Here is a 22,362-nt window from a genome sequence, read left to right as displayed (position 1 = left end):
TTCAATCTCTCCACAAATAGTCTAGGAAGTTAAAGGTGCATATCGGAGTGTCCAACTGGGCAGGGCTTCCCATGTGTAAACAGATATTCTGTGTTTACAGAACTGAATGTTATAAAAATAGATATTTATACACTACAATCACACACATCTACCTCACAATTCAGATTTAGATAGATTCACAAATAGTGTATTAGAGAGTTATGTAATCAGTATATGCAGAAGTGGTCTGTACACAACTGTTGTAAAAATTAGTAATTTATAATTAAATCCATCTTGGTACTATGCTGTTTAGGTACAATTTGAATAATGAATTATATCATAACATACACTGTCCTGATTTCAGTGGCAGAACTGTTATCACTGTATAAATCAAACAGCAAACAATGATGTAATACACTTGTAAAAGAGAGGCAAATGGACTCAGTATCTGTTTACGGAGCTATGCATAACATGCATTGCTTTTCCGCACGTCAACGGCAGGTAACTGGATAAACCTGCATTTCCAAAAACTCTCTGGCAAGCTTCCTGAAGCAGAATTCAGAAGCAAAAGACAGTAGCTTTCTACGCTGAATTACATCAGCGCGAATAAAGTTCTGCCAACCGTTCCACAATAAACCCTGCTTTTTCAGGGGAGTTATATTTAAACGGAAAGACACTCTTCTGAAACTTGGCAAAGCAAAATTCACCCTGCAAGCATGCTTAACACACTTGAAGATGTTGTGAGTGTTCAAAAGGGGGAGAAGATGGGGAAATTTAGACCTCAGCTAATTAGATGCAATGGTTTGAACTATTGGTACTGCATTGGCGATCACATTCCTAGCAAACAGGCTGAAACTTTAATCAGCACTCAAAAATCGTATACACTTCCGCAAACTTCTGTTGCTCTGCTCCCTCCCTCAACAGACAATGGGAAATTTTTCTGCTGGTGGTAGTTTTTTTAAATGTTAATTAGGTTTAATGCTAATCTTTATTTCATCATACTATCCACACCCGCAAACCTCAGAGCCCAGGCAGCCTAGACAAGATTTTTGTTGTTGTTGTTGCCAATTACCTGCCCTCATCGCAGTATGAATTTAATCTGCATTGTACCTCCCAGTCTCTGAAAATGTTGAAGTCCAGCTAGGGGTTTCTCATAATCTTCTATGCTTTGTATTTTTCACTTACAAATAGTTTAGAGATATCAACAGACTTCATCAAATTCCACTTCCTCCTTCAAGAGGCATGTAAGCCTGTTTAATAGCACTGGCCTCAAATACACATGCCCAAAAATGCCCTGCCAATTAACTGTTTTCCACTTTGAACAACTGCCATTCACTATAATTATTATTTAACCATCTTTAAATTCAGTTCTCACCCCTGTGGTTGTCGATTTTCCTTAATAATCTTAATAGAAGATGAAGCCGGGGCAGACACAGAGGGGAAGTAACAGTTTCCCATAAAGTCCCATGCTTGAACTCAAATCCATTATGCCGTCCAAAGGAAAACTGCTGCTTTCCCTGCAGCCTAGCTGTGTGTTCATTAACACTTGAGATGTGGCAGTGTTTCTTTTAATTAACTTTTACTTACAAAAACTGAATAGTAGCTATTTTGCAGATGTCAGTTTCCCCCAATGGTGAGGCAGAACAAGAGAGAGAAAGGGTAGCGCTAAAATTTGAAACAAATTCAGTATTTCTGTTTACCACTCCCATGAAGACAATAACTGACCCAACAGTTTTCAACTCATTTATCACAGCTGTACAACGGAGGTTCATGCTGTTCAATGTATAAGGAGGCTTTAACAGCACTGATATTACTGGAAGAAATTTGTTGGCGCAGAATAAAATGGAGGAACCAAAGATTTACCCTTAAGTTTTTTTTAAGAGGTTTCCTGGCTAGATTTTTATGTTAGAGAGAAAATCTTATCAAATTGTCATTCCATTTGTAGCAGCAGATGGCATTATTACGGCCTGAAATAACTGAGTAATTATACCAAAGATGTGCATAAATCGAGGCAACTACAGGTCTGTGCCAGCACTGACATGACCGTGTAGCATTCTGCTGATGTGGCCTGGACTCCCTAACTAGCTGCAATAATTTCTGTCTTCTGAATCAGAGAGTTTGATGATCTGGCCAGCCTGTAATGAACTCTGTATATATGGGGCACAGTCACATGAACCCTGGCTTAGTCCAACCAAATCATGAGTTGGCTGTTTACAAGTAGCTGTAAAGCTATAATCATTCGTGTGCCTCTTCTTCAAAACAAATACTGCATAAAGAAAATACAAATTTCCTGCATACTACTTTATAAAATTTTGCATGGATTTTAATTAAGAGATTGATTAATTTACACCTACTGTGCACTGGATTGCTTCTTAAATCTGTATTAACTCATTCAGATGTTCAATTGCTGTCATAAACAAACCTTTAAATTGATGAGATCACATGGTAAAGAGAGCAAGGACTTATGAACTGCAGTTTAATTAGAATCTCCATTGAAGAACTGCTAAAAATGCCTGTTCTTTGAATGATTAATTATCTGCCCTCTGAGGGTATATTTATACTGCAATCAGGGGTGTGACTGTAACAAGTGTAGATATACCTGAGATAGCTTTAATCTAGCTAGCTCAGGTACCAACAGTGGGAAGCGCACAGGAGCACAGCCTTCAGCATGGGAGAGCTAGCTGCCCAAGTACATACTCCAGGTCCCAGGTGGGTTTATACAACCTGTGCTAAAGTCTACATTGCCACAGCTGTCTACACATGCTGTAATCACATCCTGTGCCCCCTGCTGTGGTGTAAACCCTGAGTGATGAAATGTGGGCACTCAAGTTTTAGAAACCTTTAATTTTATTTCTGACCTTTAATTAGTAAAAGAGCAGTGAAAACACAGCCCATGGTATCTCTCATCTTTCATATACAGGTTTGGCTCTCAGACACTGCAGTTCCCAGCATGTGGTTCTCCAACTCTATTCAAGTGGAAGGCTGCTTGGATGATAGTAGATTATTGCACGCTTGCAACTTTAGCAGATTGGGGGATATACCTTCATACTGAATGGGTAGCTGCAATCTGCTCCATTTTATGAAAAATAGGTATGGCACTCATTCTCCTGGCAAACTGCTACTGGGGTCTTCAGTTGGGGAAAGTTTGTATTGCCCTGAACTAAAGAATTATTAAAGAGTTATTATTCAAAATTGCAGGTATTCTCCCTTAGAGGTGTGTGAAAATGTCATGAATAACCATTCCTGAGTTCCTTTTACTTAGAACTCTTAATTCATAAATACCAGAAAAACAAGTTATACTAAAATGTGAGGTGGAAATCATATTTAAAAATAAAAAGGTACAAAAGGGACTTTGTGGATAGCTGAGTAAACAGTGTACGTATAGGTGTGTTAAGGTGGAATGAAGAATGGCTTTATTGCATGGATCCGCCTGGCTTACCTGAAGAGTAGGGCCCCGTAATTATCTTCTCTCAATCAGAGGTAAAACTGAGTGCAGACCGGCACTCCTCAGATAATCCCATCAGGTTCTAGAGAATTTTTTTTTTTTTTTTAAGTTTGCAATCTTCCAGTGGTGAAGATAGCCTGAATGTAAAGTGATGCAGTGCTTCCTGAGTGAGTCTGCAAACAGGAACAATAGTTTTGAGGCCCTGACAACACTTCAAATATAACCATGTCAGGGGATCCAGTTACAATATACTCCCATTTGGTAAAACTTTGCCTAGCTATGTAACACAGTTAAGGTCCTGTCTACACCACAAAGCAGAGCTGTGTTAAAACTTGGCTCTCTGACATGGTTGTATTGTAGTGCAGACAAGCTCTAAGAGACTAAAACTACCCCTATTTATCTCAATGGGGTGTTGACTCTGGAACCAACTGCAGTGAATTTAAGTGTCAATATTGTTAGCTATTTCACTGCTGATCATTTTAGCAAAAACATCAGCTTCTCTGAAAGTGAAGACATAGTTTGGGATCTAGACTACAATACCCACCACTCATCTGATTTATACTTTGAAAGACAGATCTCAAACAAGAGACATAAGAAAATAGTGCAGTAAGATCTTAAAATCACTTGGGAGCCATTTCTATAGCATGAATGCTTTTTCTATAGTATTAATTTCCTAATTTAGAATTTCTAAAGAAAATAATTTAAAACAATGAAAGATTACAAAAGCGATTCACAGAGCAGACTCTTTAGATCACCAGCAACATTCTGAGGCAGGGGTCGGCAGCCTTTCAGAAGTGGTGTGCCAAGTCTTCATTTATTCACTCTAATTTAAGGTTTCACGTGCCAGTAATACATTTTAACGTTTTTAGAAGGTCTCTTTTAAGAAGCTTCATTTAAAATTAAATTAAAATGCAGAGCTCCCCGGACCGGTGGCCAGGACCCGGGCAGTGTTGAGTGCCACTGAAAATCAGCTCACGTGCCGCCTTTGGCACGCGTGCCATAGGTTGCCTACCCCTGTTCTGAGGCATTCAGTCCTGCAATAAGTACTGATATCACACCTTCCAAGAAAAACACTTGCTTTTTTGGAAGTGAAGTTTATTAAATCAAGTTCACACCTTTTTGAAATTTACATAGACAGGGTCATCCTCTCTTAGGTAAGATCTCCCATCTTCTGTTCTCATCTTCTACAAGCACACTTGTCCTACTCTGTTCTTAAAGGGACAGCTCCCATTAACCAAGATACAAATGATAAAAATACAACAATAAAACTAATATTAAAACATCCAAAGTCACTTCTATATGTAATGCTTTGCAATATAAAATCATTTCATTAATTACAATTATTCCAAATCCTCATGCTAACTTAAGGGGGGTGGGTCTTACAGATACATATGTATTAAATTATAAAAAAACAACAACCTTAAAACAAAGTTAAAAGAACATCAGTGTTGTAAAGTAAAGCAAAGCACTCAAATGTTAGAAAATGCCAAAAGAAAGTTACCTGTCCAACTTCAATTCTGCCCCCTTACTTTACGACACACTCTAATTATATGATCACATACTATTTTTCCACATGTGGGTGATCAGAAGAGTTTGAACCCAGGGCTTTCAGATCAACAGCACAGAACTCTTCCACTTGAGCTAAAAAACTAAGGCTTTGTCTATATTAGAGAGCCTATGCCAACATACTCCCCTAGTGTAGATTCAGCATATGCCAACAGAAGGAGTTTTTCTGCCAGTGCAGGAGAACAATCTCCCCAAACATGTTAGACATGCCGACAAAAGCATTTCTCCTGGCATAATTACATCTATAGTGGGGGTTTTGTTGACATAGCTGTATTTCTGGATGGTGTGGTTTTTTTCACACCCCTGACCAATATAGCGACGCCAGTATAAGAAGTTTTAAGTGCAGACCAGGCCTAACATGTAACAGCAGCAGGCTGTTAGAATCTATATGAAGCAGCCTCTAGATAGAGGACAGAAGACACACTTTGACAGCGGGTCCCACAATTATTCATTAGATAGCACTACGCTGGTTACCAGGTGCCCTTGGATTCTCTTCCTACTTGTGAGCAATGTGATATAGTGGATGGATCACTGATTACAGATAGGATAACCAAGTACATAGATTTAGTGCATTCACTCTGAAAGCCAGTCAGTGTGGCTGAATGGATTTGACTTGGTCCATTGTACTAAAGAACTGTGTTATATGCCCAGCTATACCTGAAGTGACCATGTGCAACCTCTTTGTTTTTATTTTACAAATAAGGTAACTTAGGAATTGCCATACTGGATCAGACCAGTGGTTTCAGTACCCTCTCTCATGTAGTGGCCAGTACCAGCTGCTTCAGAGGAAGAAACTCTGCAGTGTAGGCAGTTTTGAAATAGCTTTTTTCAAGAGCAAGCTTCCTCCTACCCCAAAATAGCTGGAGGTTGTTTATGTCTGAAAGTTTTAGGCCCCATATCTCTTTAATAATTCTTGGATTTTTGTTTTAAATATTTACTAATAAAACAATGGACATTTTTGGCTTCCTCGGGTAGGGATACAAGTCCTTGGTCAGTAACAAAGATGGTGGATTGCACAGATATAACGGCACACAGTAGAAGATGAGAGCCCAGAAACCTTGGTCTCCTGAATCCCAGCTCAATGCACCTTTCCCGTAGGCCAAAGGGTATTCTGTGGGTAATTATCTGAGTTTGTCTCTTCCCCTCATTTTCCCCTTTGTCTGAATAAACAGATTAAAAACTGACTGACAGGTATTAAAATCTAATTGTAAATGGGGAATCATCATTGAGTGGGTGTATTACTAATCTCGCAGGGACTGGTTCTTAGCCCTATTCTATTACACATTTTTATCAATGGCCTGGAAGAAAATTTTATCATTGATGATTTTATGTTTGCAGATGATACAAAGAATGGAGGTGTGGTAAATAATGAGGAGGATAAGTCACTGATAACAGAGCAATCTTAATCATTTGGTAAACTGAGCACAAGCAAACAGTATGTCTTAAGTAAGTAAATTTATACCCCTCGGAACAAAAAATGTAGACCATACTTACATGATGGGGGTTTCTATTCTGGGAAGCAGTGACTCTGAAAAAGACTTTGGGGTCATAGTGGATAATCACAGAATCATAGAACTGGAAGGGACCCCGAGAGGTCATCTAGTCCAGTCCCCTGCACTCATGGCAGGAATAAGTATTATCTAGACCAGTGGTCCCCAACCTTTTTCACGGAGGACCATGGCGGCGGACGAGCATCCGCCGAAATGCTGCCGACAAGTGGCATCATCCAGAGGCGTCGCCGCCAAAATGCCGCCGAAATTCGGTGGCATTTCGGCGGATGCTTGTCCGCCGGCCAGTACGTGGGTGCACTTAGACGCCCCGGCGGGCACTGCGGCACCTGCGGGCACCGCATTGGGGACCCCTGATCTAGACCATCCCTGACAGGTGTTTGTCCAACCTGCTCTTAAAAAAACCCCAATGATGGAGATTCCACAACTTCCCCAGGCAATTTATTCCAGTGCTTAACCACTCTGATAGTTAGGAAAAACTTCCTAATGTCCAAACAAAACTGCCCTGGCTGCAATTTAAGCCCATTGCTTCTTGTCCTATCCTCAGAGGTTAAGAAGAACAGTTTTTATCCCTCTTCCTTGTAACAACCTTTTATGTACTTGAAAATGGTTATCATGTCCCCCCTCAGTCTTCTCTTCTCCAAACTAAACAAACACATTTTTTTCAATCTTCCCTCAGAGGTCATGTTTTCTAGACCTTTAATCATTTTTGTTGCTCTTCTCTGGACTTTCTCCAATTTGTCCACATATTTCCTGAAATGTGGTGCCCAGAACTGGACACAATACTCCAATTGAGGCATAATCAGCGCGGAGAAGAGCGGAAGAATGACTTCTCGTGTCTTGCTTACAATACTCCTGCTAATACAGCCCAGAATGATGTTTGCTTTTTTTGCAACAGTGTTACACTGTTGACTCATTTAGCTTGTGATCCACTATGACCCCCAGATCCCTTTCCGCACTACTTCTTCCGAGGCAGTCATTTCCCATTTTGTATGTGTGCAAGTTGAACATGACCTCCCAGTGAGACGCTGTGACCAAAAGGGCTAATGCAATCCTTGGATGCATAAACCTGGGAATCTTGAGTAGGAGTAGAGAGATAATTTTACCTCTGTATTTGGCACTGGTGCAACTGCTGAAGGAATACTGCATCCAGTTCTGGTGTCCACAGTTCCAGAAGGATGCTTATAAATTGGTTTCAGAGGTTTCAGAGAGGAGCCAAAAGAACAATTAAAGGATTAGAAAACATGCCTTATAGTGATAAACTAAATAGATTGAGCTTCTTGAGGCTAACAAAGAGAAGGTTAAAGCGTGACTTGATTACAGTCTGTAAGGATCTACATGGGGAACAATATTTAATAATGGGTTCTTCAGTCTAGCAGAGAAAGGTATAACACGATCCAATGCCCGGAAGTTGAAGCTAGAGAAATTGGAAATAAAGCACAAAGAAGCCACCATAACCATCACTGGCAATTTTAAAACAAAGACTGGATGTTTTTCTAAAAGATAAATTCTAATTCAAACAGGAATTATTTTGGGGAAGTTCTATGGCCTGTGTTATATAGGAAGTCAGAGATGATTATCACAATGGTCCCTTTTGGCCTTAGGATATATGAATCTATGGAAGTAGGGGTGGCAGGGCTACCAAATGTGTGAGTGCCATGCAATATGTTATAACCTTTGGCAAACCAGCCAAGTGTCTTAACATTTGACAGTAGTTTGATGGCCTGTGTGAAATGAGTTCCAAGTCTCAGACCAGTGGCCTTAGATCATATTCCAAAAATCACCATTGCATACAGCACCACTGTTAGAAGTTGCCGTAACATTCAAGGTCTCAGTCAGCATGAAGTCTGAACTGTCACCACATGTTCAGGTGAAGCACATTGACTCAGCAGTGAGGGATAAGCTCACATTTCCAGACCCCATGCTATATCTCTTCTGTGGATCTTAGATTTCACTTTCCAGGACAATCAGTTTGACACCTTTCAAGGGCATTAAACTCCCTTCTCTTTCAAACTGCCCTCCCCACCCCCCAAAACACACACAGGAACAAATACCCAATGAAATTAAATGTTAGACCACTGTCAAAATTTAACAAGTAACAAGAGATTCCTCCCTTTCCCTAACACCTCCAGAAAAATTAGACTAAAAGTATAAGCAGTTGTATTATTAAAGGAAATCTATCTGACCTCTGGATGAATAAAATAAAGCCTGCAGTTGAAACACAAACATTACATAGCAACATTATCATCTAGGCACCAGATGCAAAAATCGTTCTGTGATCATCAGAGACATCGCTGTCATGCACCAAAGGGGAAAAATGACCCTTTTTTTGTTTTGTTTTCAAGACAACTGAGACACTCAGTGTTATTGTTCAGAGACCTAAAGCACATTTAGCTGGCCTTGGAATGAGCAGCTCTACTCACTCAGCATATTAAAAGGTACCCTCCCTTAATAGTTTTAAATCATCGAGCAGGTGAAGGAGGATTTCATTGTTAGTTTAATGGAGATGTATTTTCATTCATTTACCATAAGCATTTCAAAACTATAGGGTAGATGTCTGGATGATTACTTATTCCAGTTTAAGGCACAAGCACATTGACATATGTTTCTGGCATGGATACATGTGCCAGACATATGGATGTAACTTTGTAGGTGGTTCCAACATTACCAGTTTCAAAAAGCAACATCATACCAGCTACAGCACTTAAAAGGTGTTGTTAGTTCTGACATTGCTTTTTTGTTCAAATATTTTATTAAATTGAAGTCATGAAAAGGCTGGTCAGATATGTAGAGGGAATATGACCAGGTGAACAAGGGTGTGTGTGTGGCTTTCCAGACATACTTGTTATACATGTAGGGTTGCCAGGTGTCCGGTTTTCAGCCAGAATGCCCAGTCAAAAATGGACCCTGGTGGCTCCGGTCAGCATAGCTGACTGGGCCATTAAAAGTCCGGCTGGCCACAGCGGCCAGCTCCGTGTGGCTCCCAGAAGCAGCCGGCATGTCCCTCGGGCTCCTAGGCACAAAGGCAGCCACAGGTGCTCCACGCACTGCCCCCACCTGCAGCACAGGCACCACCCCGAGCACTGGCTCTGCAGCTTCCACTGGCCGGGAACCAGGGCTAATGGGAGCTGCACCTGCGGGTGGGGGCAGCGCACAGAGGCCCCAGCACCTCTGCCTAGGAGCTGAAGGTACATGCCAGCCAATTCTGGGAGCTGGCTGAGGTAAGCGCCGCCCGGAGCCTGCATCCTGCACCTCTACCCACCGTGAGCCCCCTCCTGCACTCCGAACCCCTCATCTCCAGTCTCACCCTGTAGCCCCCCCCCCCCATCCCAACCCCCTGCCCCAGCCTGGTGAAAATGAGCGAGTGTTGGGGAGAGCAAGCGACGGAGGGAGGGGGGATGGAGTGAGCGGTGTCAGAGCCTCGGCGAAGGGGCAGGGCAGGGTGTTCAGTTTTCTGCAATTAGAAAGTTGGCAACCCTACAAGACATGCACAAGCTTGGCGGTTTAGGGGAATTATAACACTATAAATGAATAGTTATGTGCCCATTTTATCTGGTTTCTTTGCAGATACAGCTGGAGCCTAAGCAGCACTGCTGGAAAGCTGATTGATAATCAGTACAAAACAACTTGGTTAGATAGACTTCTATAAGCCCTTCAAAACTGCAAATTCTTTTGAAAGGAGTTTATTTGTCCAGTGAGCCTCCAGTATGCTATCAGTAGCTTTCCTTTTCCTTGACCATTAATAAGCAAATGAAACAGGCAATTCACCAAACTTAAAAAAAATGTGTATTATTATTTGTATTGGGGTAGTGCCCAGGAGCCCATCATGCAAGGTGCTGTACAAGCACAGAACAAAAGGATAGTTCACACTCCAAAGAGCTGACAGTCTCAGGCCTGGTCTACACTTGTGGTGCTGTGTAGGGTATGCATAGCTATACGCTGCAGTGGAAGGCTCTGCCAGTGGGATGCTACACTGCTTAAAATAGCAGTGTAGACATGGGAGGCACCACTTGGGGCACAGAGAGCTGTGTAGGGTATATAGGGTTCAGGTGTGTGTCTACTCAACTCCTCTAAGCAGAGCCTCCCCATCTAAACTGCTACTTATACCTGTGGGAGCTGGGCATGCACTGTCAGTACTCTATACGTCACCGTAAGTACGTATACATTGTGTGCCTGATACAAATGCCACACAATACACATTTATTAGAGGTATTGATTCCTGGATTAAGCAACCTTCTCTGATCTCTAGCTGAAAGGATGCATTTTCAGGACATCATAACCTACAGCTGAGCTCACTTAAATGTTTCAGAAGTAAAACAAATAATAAAAAATTTGCACAATTCTGGTCACTTCATTCTAAAGTGAATCCAGACATTATGACAATCAGATCTTCCAGCAAAAATACTATTTCTGAAATAAAGTTAACACATGTTGTAACATAAAACCCTTTCAGGGCTTGCATTCTATCCAAAGGAATGGCTGGGCAATTTGGGAATGTAAGTACTAAGTTAAAAACAACGTCAAAAGGGATGCTTCAGGGGGCATACAGGAGTCACCTTGCTTAATGTTCACCATTTTCTAAGGCTACTTAGCAGAATGAAAACACAACGGTTCCATACTTAGCAGAAAGAAGAAACAATGGTTCCAGTTTAAGATTCACTTTAGATATGTGCTGATCCCAGTAGGAAGCTGACACCAATTCAAGTTCAGACTTCAACTTTAAAGCAAATAATGCCTAAGATTTATCACCTGGGAAACTCCTAGCGAATACAAAATTGTGATTAGCTTCACAGAACCTGGATACCAGGGCCACTACAACAAAAGAGAGCGTTCAAAACTCTTTGTTCAGATATATTGTTGAAGTACAAACATCTCTTTAAAAACAAGACGATTATATATTCAGTTCACCTTTAATTCTTATATTGCTTTTGTATACATTTTAGGTCAAACTGAAAATCCAGAGTTTAAAATAAAAAGTACTTCCCCCAGTTAGACATGCATTTGAGTTCACTTAGGTTTTGTTTTTATATCTTACTAGAACTAGCTTTGTTTAACTAATGGCCTGGGCACAAATACAGAAAACTTCAGACAAAGGAAACAGTCAAAGTCCACCGGAACAAAAGAAAAAAGAAAGAAGGAAAAGCTGTGTCTGAATGGTTCTGGGGTGATAGTCCTACTTCCTGACATGAGACTCTCCTGTGAAAACACAACATTCAGGGCTTCCAATGAGCATATTATAGTAGCTGGATCATTAACTAGTCATTAAGAACATCAATAACAATAGACTAAAGAAAGGGGAAAAAATCTTGACTGGCAAGAAACTGCAGAAGATAATCCAGCCAAGGTCACTGCAGTCTTCAGAAACACAGAACATAGCACATGCAATTCACAGGAAATTCTCAGTGAGGGACCAGAGGACAGAACCCACTTTTCTCATCCTTCTAACCAGCAATTATCTAGCTGACAGTGTGAGAAGGGCAGAGAAAAGTAGTAGCTAACACCAGTAAACCAGCAGTCAATCACTGCCACCTTCTCTTTCTCCTAAAAGAGAGATTCCTACGTTTATCTCTAGAGGAGGAGGGCATTAAAGGGTAAAATTAAAAAATGGATTCAGATTAAACGAAATATAAGAGCAGAAACATCGGACTGGATGGACCTTTGCATGTTTCCAAGATACCTTAGATATTAAAAATTGCATGCTAAACTGTTTCAATGTGACCTTGCATTAAAAGAGCAAACTCAAGGTCTATCAGACCTCTTCTCAAATTACAATAAGTAAGGACACTCAAGGACACCAGCGAAAGTTACCTTTGAAGTCAACCCATTGAAACCCTCACAGAGAAAAGCTGTTTCATATTCTCCATTGAACATTTATTCTTTCCAAGATGGTTGTAACAATTACCATATGACATCATATTCTAAACAAATCTAAATATTACTGAGAAGTCTTGAACGGTACACAAAAGTATTTTAAAATATATAATGATATTACAAAACCCTTATTTACACTGCTGAGTTTTTAAATGCATTGCTTCCTAAAAAACCCAGGGCCACGAGTAGGGTGCCAACTTTCTAATCGCACAAAACCAAACACCCTAGCCCTGCCCCAAGGCCCTGCCCCAGCAGTTACCCCTACATTCCCCCTCCCTCTGTGGCTTGCTCTCCCCCACCCTGACTCACTTTCACTGCGCTGGGGCAGGGGGCTGGGATGCGGGAGGGGGTGAGGGCTCTGGACTGGGGGTATAGGCTCTGGAGTAGGGCCAGGGATGAGGGGTTCAGAGTGTGTGAGGGGGCTCTGGGCTGGGGAAGGAGGCTGGGATGCAGGCTCTGGGATGGGGCTAGGGATGAGAGGTTTGGGGTGCAGAAGGGGGCTCTGGGTTTGTGGGGGTGGGCTCAGGGCTGGGGCAGGGGATTGGGGCGTGGGCTTACCTCCGGCAGCTCCTGGTCAGTGGTGCAGCGGGGGTGCTAAGGCAGGCTTCCTGCCTGTCCTGGCACTGTGGACCGTGCTGAGCCCCGGAAGTGGCCAGCAGCAGGTCCGGCTCCCAGGCGGCTCTGTGCACTGCTCTCAACTACAGGCACCCCCCACCCCAGAAGAGTGGGTGCTCGGGGCGGGGGCAGCACCCAGAGCCCCCTTGCTTAGGAGCCAGACCTGCTAGCCGCTTCTGGGGTGCAGCGCGGTGTCAGAACAGGTAGAGACTAGCCTGCCTTAGCCGGGAAGCACCACTAATCGGACTTTTAATGGCCCAGTTGGCGGTGCTGACCGGAGCCGCCAGGGTCCCTTTTCGACCAGGTGTTCCGGTCAAAAACCGGACACCTGGTCACCCTATCCATGAGTGACCTTCTGGGTTGGGAAGTGCTAGACAAGAGATCTCCAACACTGATTATAAAAATTAGAAATGGAAAAAACCTACTAGATTATTTTGCCCATCTCCTATTAAGAAGATGACATTGACCTACTACGCACTTGAAAAGCATCTCAGCAGCTGCACAAGCATGCTTGGCACATAGCTGATGAAACAGGGAGAGAACTGGGATTAAGCTGCACTAAAAGAATGGTGACAGAATTAATGGGTAACTGAAAACCAAAGGAAGTCACATCTGGACTGATCAAGCGCCTTTTGTTTCTGCTTTAGTGAGTTTTGATATGGCCTTGCTTGGTACCAGGTAGGTGAAGGAGAACACAAACTTGGATGCCTGTATTTCATATAACCAAGGATTCAGCCACCCACTCCTTCCCTTCCCACACGCACAGAGTTGTAAACTACTTTAGAAACAGTAAAGGCTATTTTATGTCTTCAGAGAAACAATTAGAAAGAGCTACTCTTCCAAAATATTTTTAACAATCTCTCACATATCATGCACCATGTACCCACTGCATCTGAACAAATTCAGAGGTAAGCTGCCAAAATAAATCTTATACTACTGGAGCAGAACCACATGCACTTGTTTGTTTATGCCCCCCACCCCCACAAACTTGTTTATTTACATTTAACTGTACTCAGAACTGGAATATAACAGACCCTCTTTAGATATAGACTCTGATAGGCTTTTTACTTCCGCAAGTTGGGGGAGTGGGAACTTGCCAGTTGCAACATCCTTCTGCCCCCCTCTGCTGGCTGATATAAGCAGCCACAGATATGAATGGGGCCCTTTTTCACCCCACTGTTTCTGAGAGAAATAATGAAGGACAGGGAGGGAGGAGGAGAATGAGAAAGCAAGAGAAGGGGGAAAATGAGATAAAAATGGCAATCAATCCTGACAAAAAAGGTATGGAATGAGATCTTATAGAAATGCTTTGAATAAGGGCACACTTACCAAACATCCCTCTACACAAACAAGGAGAAGACAAGAACCTGTATCTTGAAAAACTAGAAAGTGCTATTCAAACAGGCCAAACACGGAAGCTGTTACTACAGAGCCTTGTATACTATTGCTTCTGAAACTCTCCAAACGGGTATAAGAAATGAAACTGGCTTCTTAGAAAACTGAAGAAAAAAAAAAACTGTTCCTATCTGGAATATATATGGGCTTGTTCAAACATACACACAGTAGAGCAAGTAACTACATACATATAAGGCCCTGACAGTTGTTGTGCTGGCATTGACTAGCAATATACTATATTGTTGTGAAGCTCAGATCTGTTTGAATTCTTTACCATCTTCAAGAAAAATTACAAACGATAAAACACACAGTTAAAAACGTGGACTTTTTAGACGCCAACTAGCTATTCATTCAAGAACAAGAAAATAACTGTCCAGCTCCAAACAACCCAACCCAACCCTACTCTGATATTTAAATAGTTGCCTGTTAGGCTCTCCTTTTCAATTGTGTGGCTGAATGGAAAAATCTGATACCTTCAAGATACAGTGACTGATATTTATCAAGTGATATTTGTTTGGCAAGAAAAAAGAAACACCAAAACAAAACAAACCCTGGCACCTAATTGTTTTATTTGCTTCCTGCATAAGGGAAAAGGAATTTTCACGTATTAAGGGAATCCCTTGAGCAGGCAGAGAGAATTGAATTGTGACAGGGCAAACTTAAAATTCCAGTCCAATTCAAAGATGCAGGATTGCTGCCACACTAACAAAATTTAAACCTTAGGAATCCTGGCAGAATATGTTACATGATGCAGGATATGGTGGCTACAAATGCTCGATAGATCTCTATTATAGTCAACCACTATTAAAAAAAAAAAAAAAAAAAAAGAGCACCAAGGACTTTTTTCTCACCAAGTATAGTTTGATGGGAGAGGCCCCGTTTTTGGTTGTAGACTTCTCAGAAGTTACAGTATTCGAATACACTTTTTTCTGCACTCTGTCATAAGGCCTTCCATAACATGTACAAAAACTAGAGTACAGTAAATTTCATGTGTCTTTGGCAAGGCTGCCTTCCACATTAGCTGCTATAGTCTCACTCATTATTCTGCAAGCCTACAAGAACCTGTTTTTTAAAAGACATTCATCTAATCAGAATATGAACATTAAAAAAAAATCTATGGGTCTGTATAGAAAAGGTACATTGCAATTCATTTTATACCTTTATAATATAAGACCCTAATCTCTATCTGATAATTAGATTAGTAATAACTTTGTAAAAAGTCAGATTTTTCTGGTAAATAAGATTTCAAAACAGAAGCAGTAATTAAATTGGTAGGCCAGTAATCCAGCTCATTTAAAAATATATCTATCATTAATATTGTGCTACACATAAATGAATATAATATGAAAACATCCATTGACAAACTGCACTGATGGGTCACAACCACTCCTGACTGCATGCAGTATAGCTAGCAAAATGTACTGTATACTACGCAGTATGTACTCCAGAGAACACTAAGGCATACCTTTCAGTCTTTTGGAATTTCCATTCTTTTGCTGCTCATCTTCTTCGTTAATGGTGAATAAACCAGGGGGATTTGTCCTTGCACTTGTCTTCTTCAGTCTCTCTTGTCGGATAGCAGTAGCTGCCCCAGGCATGTTTCTGCTATTACTTGCTTATTACAATATATATATATATTTAAGCAACTGCAGTGCCTGTGTAGCAGCTAGCTGCAGACCTGCCTGTTCATTTGAGCACTTGTAATAGATCCCCTATCGGTAAGCAGTATGCAAAGAGCTGACAAATATCAACATCCACTTGGCAGCAGAGGGCCTGCAATTTCACCCACCTTCGAGAAAAGCCCTAATTAAAGGCACATTGGTTTGGATGCCTCTCTTCGCTGCTTTAACCTGTTCAATCAGATCCCAGCCCACAGCTTCTCCTTTCTGCAGCAGCACCTCTTCCCCAAGCTTCTTCCAGCTACAGCACACTAAAATATTCAGCACGCAACACAGGAGGAAAAAATACGATACGCCACCGTTAACAGTTGCCCTGACAACAGTGACATATCCTAATCAAAGGAAGTCTATGAATGTTGTCTCCTCAGCTGCAGAAAGCAGCCTGCCGGAATGCTTGCTCCTGCATGCTTAGCGCAAAGGGTTACAGTGTAAAGAGATGTAACCACCTAGTCAACTGGGCTGCTCCTTCGCTCTGCGCAGGGCGGTAGGAGGATGGAGTTCTGCTTGCACAAGCAGATGAGTATTGAGCGAAGAGAAGCCTAAAAGGCTGCAGGCATGAGCCTGCATTCTGCCAGCTGTTCTGTTTATTAAAGTTTACAGTCCCCAGCCTAACCAAAACTCAAACAACATGAGTTTTTCACTTAACACCTTCACAAGCATTGCATACCTTTTGCAATAAGAGTACATACACCCAGGATTACTGGCAAGCGTTGAGTTATTCATGTTTGGAAAATGTAAGTTAGTGTACACATTTTTCTTGTGCAGACAGACAATGTGGGCAAAGAAAAGGCTGCTTAAGCTGAATGTACAGTGAATATTCCCTATTGCAATGTCAGTTTTACAGCAAAGAGATCATTAATGACCTACAATTGGTTCTGCAGAAAGGCCAAATTACAATCAATTATAATCAGCTAAGTTTTCCCCATCATGATGGCAAAGTTAACATAGTGATTCTGGATTCTCATTCCCCATCCACAATGGAGGACCTGCTCACACTTTTGCAATCTTCTAATTTTTTTAAACTGTTTTTGCACAGAATCCAGTGATCACTGTGATATGCAAAGCCCTGAACAGCTGATTTTGCAGGTAAGCTTAGCCTCCTTTAACACTTCCACCATTTCTCAACCTCAAGCTAAGAGCACAGTTGCCACACCAAATACTATTAATTTTTAAATTTCAACCAAATCCTAAAAAATTATTTGTATTCCCAGAAGTTGCTAGGTGTTCTTTTCACATCTAAATTTCAGAATCTGAAATTTCATACACCTGGTCTAAAATGTTCTCCCCCCCGCCCCCCACTGCCCATATGTAGACGGCAATACACAGCAGCGTAAATGTTAGAGGACAATACAATAGCAATAGGGAGCTCATCTTGCCAATGCAGATGATATGAGATATGCAGCTGAAAGGGTGTCTCATCTATAGATTTTGTGAAAAAACAGGGGCTGAGTTAAGGTTATTTGAGTTACCTTTAAACTGCACATCCAAATTGGTTGCCTGGAAATAGCAGTATAATATACCTTGCCTGCCATTCTCCCTGAGGATAGGGCCTTGGGAGGTCAGCAAGAGGTGACAGCTCTGTTCTCACACACATAAGTCATGTCACTTAACAGGGAAAAACTGGGGGATGATGAGGCATAGCATTAACTGAGCTCAGAAATGGTAATCATAGAGCATTCATGCTCTGTATCTGAGAAAGAGGAAAAGGTACTAAGAGAAACAGTAAGGTATTCACGAAAGCACAGGCTTTGAGACAGGTCTATTATCTCGCTTGCCTGACCCCCGTATTTCCTTTAGACCGAGGTCCTTGCTCTTGGCAATATCCCAGCTTATCTGGGTGTACCATGGAAGTTAGAGACTGATGACATTTGTATAATAATAAGGTAGAAGGTGCTTTATATTGAAAGGTGTTGGCCAAACGTAGAATTAACAAACAAACCACTTTGACACGTTGTTCCTACCTCAGCAATTTGCCTTCCAGTGTTTATTCAGGCTGCTACTTTGTATTGGAAAAGAGAAACTGGAAATAAGCTTCAGTTGCTGAAACCCTGTCCACGTACCTGCTTACTACAACAAAGATTTATGCAATTGTGGGTACACACCCACATGAATTAGAATGTGTTTAACCTCTTGTGTACCATTCATAGTTTTCACAGGTAGCTAGGCTCTGTTTCCAAAACAATAGAAGAATTTAAAGTGCATATGAAAAGTGCTTATACTATATGACTGTTTGGCTAATAATATCATTTCACTTCCTTTCATGTTTACAAATACATATTTTAATAAAACTAAACTCCTTTTAACAGTTCCATTTTGCAGATATTTTAAAACAAACTATCAAATAGCCACTTACAATACCTGTTCTATTTAAACCATTAATTTAAAAATGAAAAAAAATTGTTGGGCGTTTCAGCAAATACACCAATGATTGAATGGGCCATGTAGACTTAAGTACAATTTCATTCTTACAGGTGGTCCCCTCGAGTCAGGAAGACTGGCCCACAGGGATGACAGATGGGGAAGTTGGCACTGTTACTTCTCATGTGTTACCGCTATGGTGGATAAAAGAAAGGATATCACGCTTTAGGTTTGAGAAGGACATCTTTCATACATATTTAACTCACACGTAAGTGCATTTAATATGCTTAAATAGTTATTAAAGGACAATGATCATTATTTGGGGAAGCAATATGGTCTAGTGGAGAGAGCACTGGACTGTAAGTCAAGAGACCTGGGTTCTATTTCCACGCTGCCATTGACCTGATGTGTGACCATGTGCAGGCTACCTCATCTCTCTGTACTTCTGTTTCCCCTCCCAGTATTTGTTTGCTTGTCTGTTTACACAGACAAGCTCTTTGTGGTAAAAACTGTCTGCCATTACATGTTTGGGAATGCCTAGCCCAATGGGGTCCCAATCTCACTTGCAGTCTCTACATGCTGCTGTAATGCAAATAATAATTAAAAACTAAAATATCAGACAAATGCTCTAAATGCATAAATCCAGAAATGAAAAAATTCTTTGGCTAGAAGTAGAGACCACTTGTTTATGTTATACAAACATAACTACAACATTTTAATAATTAAAGTGTACTGTACAATCAAATACACTAAATAACTTTGTGCTCTTTTCCCTTTTTCTTCCTGATAACACTATAAAATACTCTCAATTAAATTGGAAATAGTAGAAGTAGAGCATTATCTCAATAAAATATTACTGATAAGTCTGATTTAATAAAGCTGTTTACTAGGTTGTCGATGCAATCACATAATCTTATCATTGTTACCTTTGTTTTCCCTCCCCTTCTCCTTCCTCTTGCTTATTAAATCTACAGTAACTTCCCACTCAACGTCCTCTCACTTAACGTTGTTTCAGTCTTACGTCCCTGCTCCATTACAGAACATGCTCCATTTAAAGTTGTGCAATGCTTCGCTATAACGTTGTTTGACTGCCTGCTTTGTCCACAGCTGGCAAGCGCCGTTAGCTCCCCTACGCCCCGCCCCCCACAGGACCTCCCGCCCGCCAGCAGACCCTGCGGATCAGCGCCTTCCCCCTCCCGCCCCCCCCGGCAATCAGCTGGCTTGCGCCCTTCAAGAGGGAGTGGGGAGGAGCAAGGACTTTGCACACAGGCTCCCTCTCCCACCCGAATGCTGCAAACCAGCAGTTTGTCACGGGCGGGCACGAGGGGGGAGGCTGCGGTCAGAGTTCTCGCTCCTCCCCCCACCCTCCTGCCCCCTGAACGCCGCAAGCCAGCTGATTGCCGCAGGCAGGAGGAAGGGGGGAGGAGCAAGGACCCAGCGCGTCTCCCCCTCCCTCCCCTGCCTCCTGCCCAGGGCAATCAGCTGGCTTGCGGTGTTCAGGAGGCAGGGGAGGGAGGGGGAGCCTGCGAGCCATATCCTTGCTCCTCCCCCCTCCCTCCTGCCTCCTGAACGCTGCAAGCCAGCTGATTGCCATGAGCAGGAGACAGGGGAGGGAGGGGGAGGAGCGAGGATGGGGCGTGCAGAGTAAAAGGGGGAGGGGGGAAGAAGAGGTGGGTTAAGGGTGGGGGCTTGGGGGGGCGTGGGTGGGCCGAGGGTTGAGCCCCCCATCCCCTGGTGCTTGCAGAATAGGGGAAGCTGCCACTGCGCAACATGCTTCTCCTAGCCTACAGCACCTTCAGCCTCCTTGCCTGCCTCATCGTCTCCAGTGCCAGTGGGCTGGGCCTGTGTGGGGTAAGGTAGGGCACCTCCCAACTATAGTACTATACGGCAAAAAAAAAAAAAATTCCCTGGAACCTCACCTCCCCCACCCCATTTACATTCATTCTTATGGGGAAATTGGATTCGCTTAACATAGTTTCGCTTAAAGTCGCATTTTTCAGGAACATAACTACAACGTTAAGTGAGGAGTTACTGTACTTGTTATATATGGTCATAAAATCAGAAGAAAGAACCATGTCCTACAATAGGTTTTTGAAGTGCCTAGCATCCTGATAAGCGTCTCTAGGCACTGTTGTAATATAAAACAACAATTATGATGATGCACCAGTATATGTAACAATATTAACTTAATTTAAACAACTTTGGTATTAAGTATAAATATATGATAGGAATCAATGGTATTTTTCTATTAAACCCACATGCCCCTGCTCCACTCAAGAAATTCTGTCTTGTAGTAGCCAGTGGTGATAAAATACTATTGAGTGAGAAGAAAAACTTCCCGTTAGTCAAAAAGATGGAATACCACTGACAAGAGTTTAGATGTGCTCTGAATAGATTTAAATAAGCAATAAGTTAACTCACTTCTGAAAGTCAAAGCCCTGAAAATACACCAGTTTCGTTAACTAAGTCTCCATTCTTTGAATTAGAATATTTTAATTGAAGAATCAGAGAACACTGTCATTCATTTAAATTGGAATAAATGATCTAACATCCACTAAAATATGTATTTGGGAGAGAGGAGGACAAATAATGGGATAGTAGAGTTTAAAGAAAAATAGTGTGTTTCTTTAGAAAGCAAACCCAGAACGAGTAAGAGAATGAGACTCAGCTCTTCTTTGTTGGGATTGAAATAATACTTACTAATTCTTATTTCTTGTCCTAACATCTCTTTTCTAATAAATAAGACTCTGGATACAGTTTATACTGTAAATTGTCAATATTAACCTATAGGCCTGAACCACAGTACATAAAATATTGACAATGATATTTATTTTTTAAATAAATGGGTCCAGCAGTTAGAGTAAATATTTACATACAAGAAAATAAAGAACTATCATCATCCTGGATCAGCTTGATTGTATATTTATTCCTTTACTTTACCCATCTGTTTCTGGCTGTAAATTATTAGAGGCAAGGACCATGAACGTTTTAGGTGCTATTCCAACCTAAACAATAACAAAGCAGGCTTTTCACCTCCAAAATTATAAAGGCGCTAGCAATAACAAACTAGAAGTCTAGAATTGGCTATTCTGTTTCAAGGGGGTTAAACCTGGCACAGTGCACAGTTCAAGTGGACAAACAAAGGTCAAAACAGAAAAAAACCAACAAGCCCTACACCTCCTTCTGACTCCTTATGCACACACCAGTGCAAAATACATAGGAATTTAAGCAGCAGGAATCTATGATCAGTGGGCCCCAGAGAATAATCACAGAATTCAAGGACACTGAGTACTAGATTATTATTGCTTGTTCTTGTACATCAAGTTAAACATTTTTTTTTTAAACTGAAGGATACATAGTATACAATGCTGTGATTAAACAAACTTTAAAAAAATCATCAATGAAACCAATGTGTAACATTAACAATAAAATATATATTCATAGAATCATAGAATATCAGGGTTGGAAGGGCCCTCAGGAGGTCATCTAGTCCAACCCCCTGCTCAAAGCAGGACCAATCCCGCACTAAATCCCCAAATGGCCTCCTCAAGGATTGAACTCACAACGGTGGGTTTAGCAGGCCAATGCTCAAACCACTGAGCTATCCCTCCCCGACAGTATTAGATTACTGTCAGTCAAATCATTTTTATTCATACAGGGTCTGATTCAGCTCTCACTGACATCAATGGAAGTCCTTATATTGACTTCAAAGAGTGCTGTCTTGGTTCAGTAAAGGAAGAGGCACTAGCGTGTGGATTGAGAATGGGGCTGCAAGCCTGAAATAATAAAGCAAATTATTACTACTACTACTAATCCTGGCACTAACACCACTTCCCTCCATTACCTTGGGCTCTACAATCAACCCCTTCTACCCCAGTTCCCCCAGCTGTAAAATGAGGATAATGTTGACCTACCTACTTCATAGTGGATTAAACGTTTGCAAAAC

At 41.6% G+C, this 22,362-nt stretch overlaps 1 protein-coding gene across 1 annotated transcript in view; it reads right to left on the bottom strand.

Annotated features, from left to right (window-relative positions):
• Nucleotides 1-15,977, bottom strand: part of MAP7 (microtubule associated protein 7) — a 166,885-nt gene extending 150,908 nt beyond the window's left edge. Inside the window, exon 1 of the mRNA XM_024207763.2 lies at nucleotides 15,845-15,977. Within this exon, the coding sequence (XP_024063531.2) occupies nucleotides 15,845-15,977 (133 nt within the window). The remainder of the gene's footprint in view (nucleotides 1-15,844) is intronic.
• Between the last annotated feature and the right edge of the window lie 6,385 nt (nucleotides 15,978-22,362).

Source organism: Terrapene carolina, unplaced genomic scaffold (genome assembly GCF_002925995.2).
Source record: "Terrapene carolina triunguis isolate 2854851 unplaced genomic scaffold, T_m_triunguis-2.0 Scaffold85, whole genome shotgun sequence".
NCBI classification, from domain to species: domain Eukaryota; kingdom Metazoa; phylum Chordata; order Testudines; family Emydidae; genus Terrapene; species Terrapene triunguis.
The sequence above is the reverse complement of the archived record's forward strand: the minus strand, read 5'-3'. Positions and strand labels throughout refer to the sequence as shown.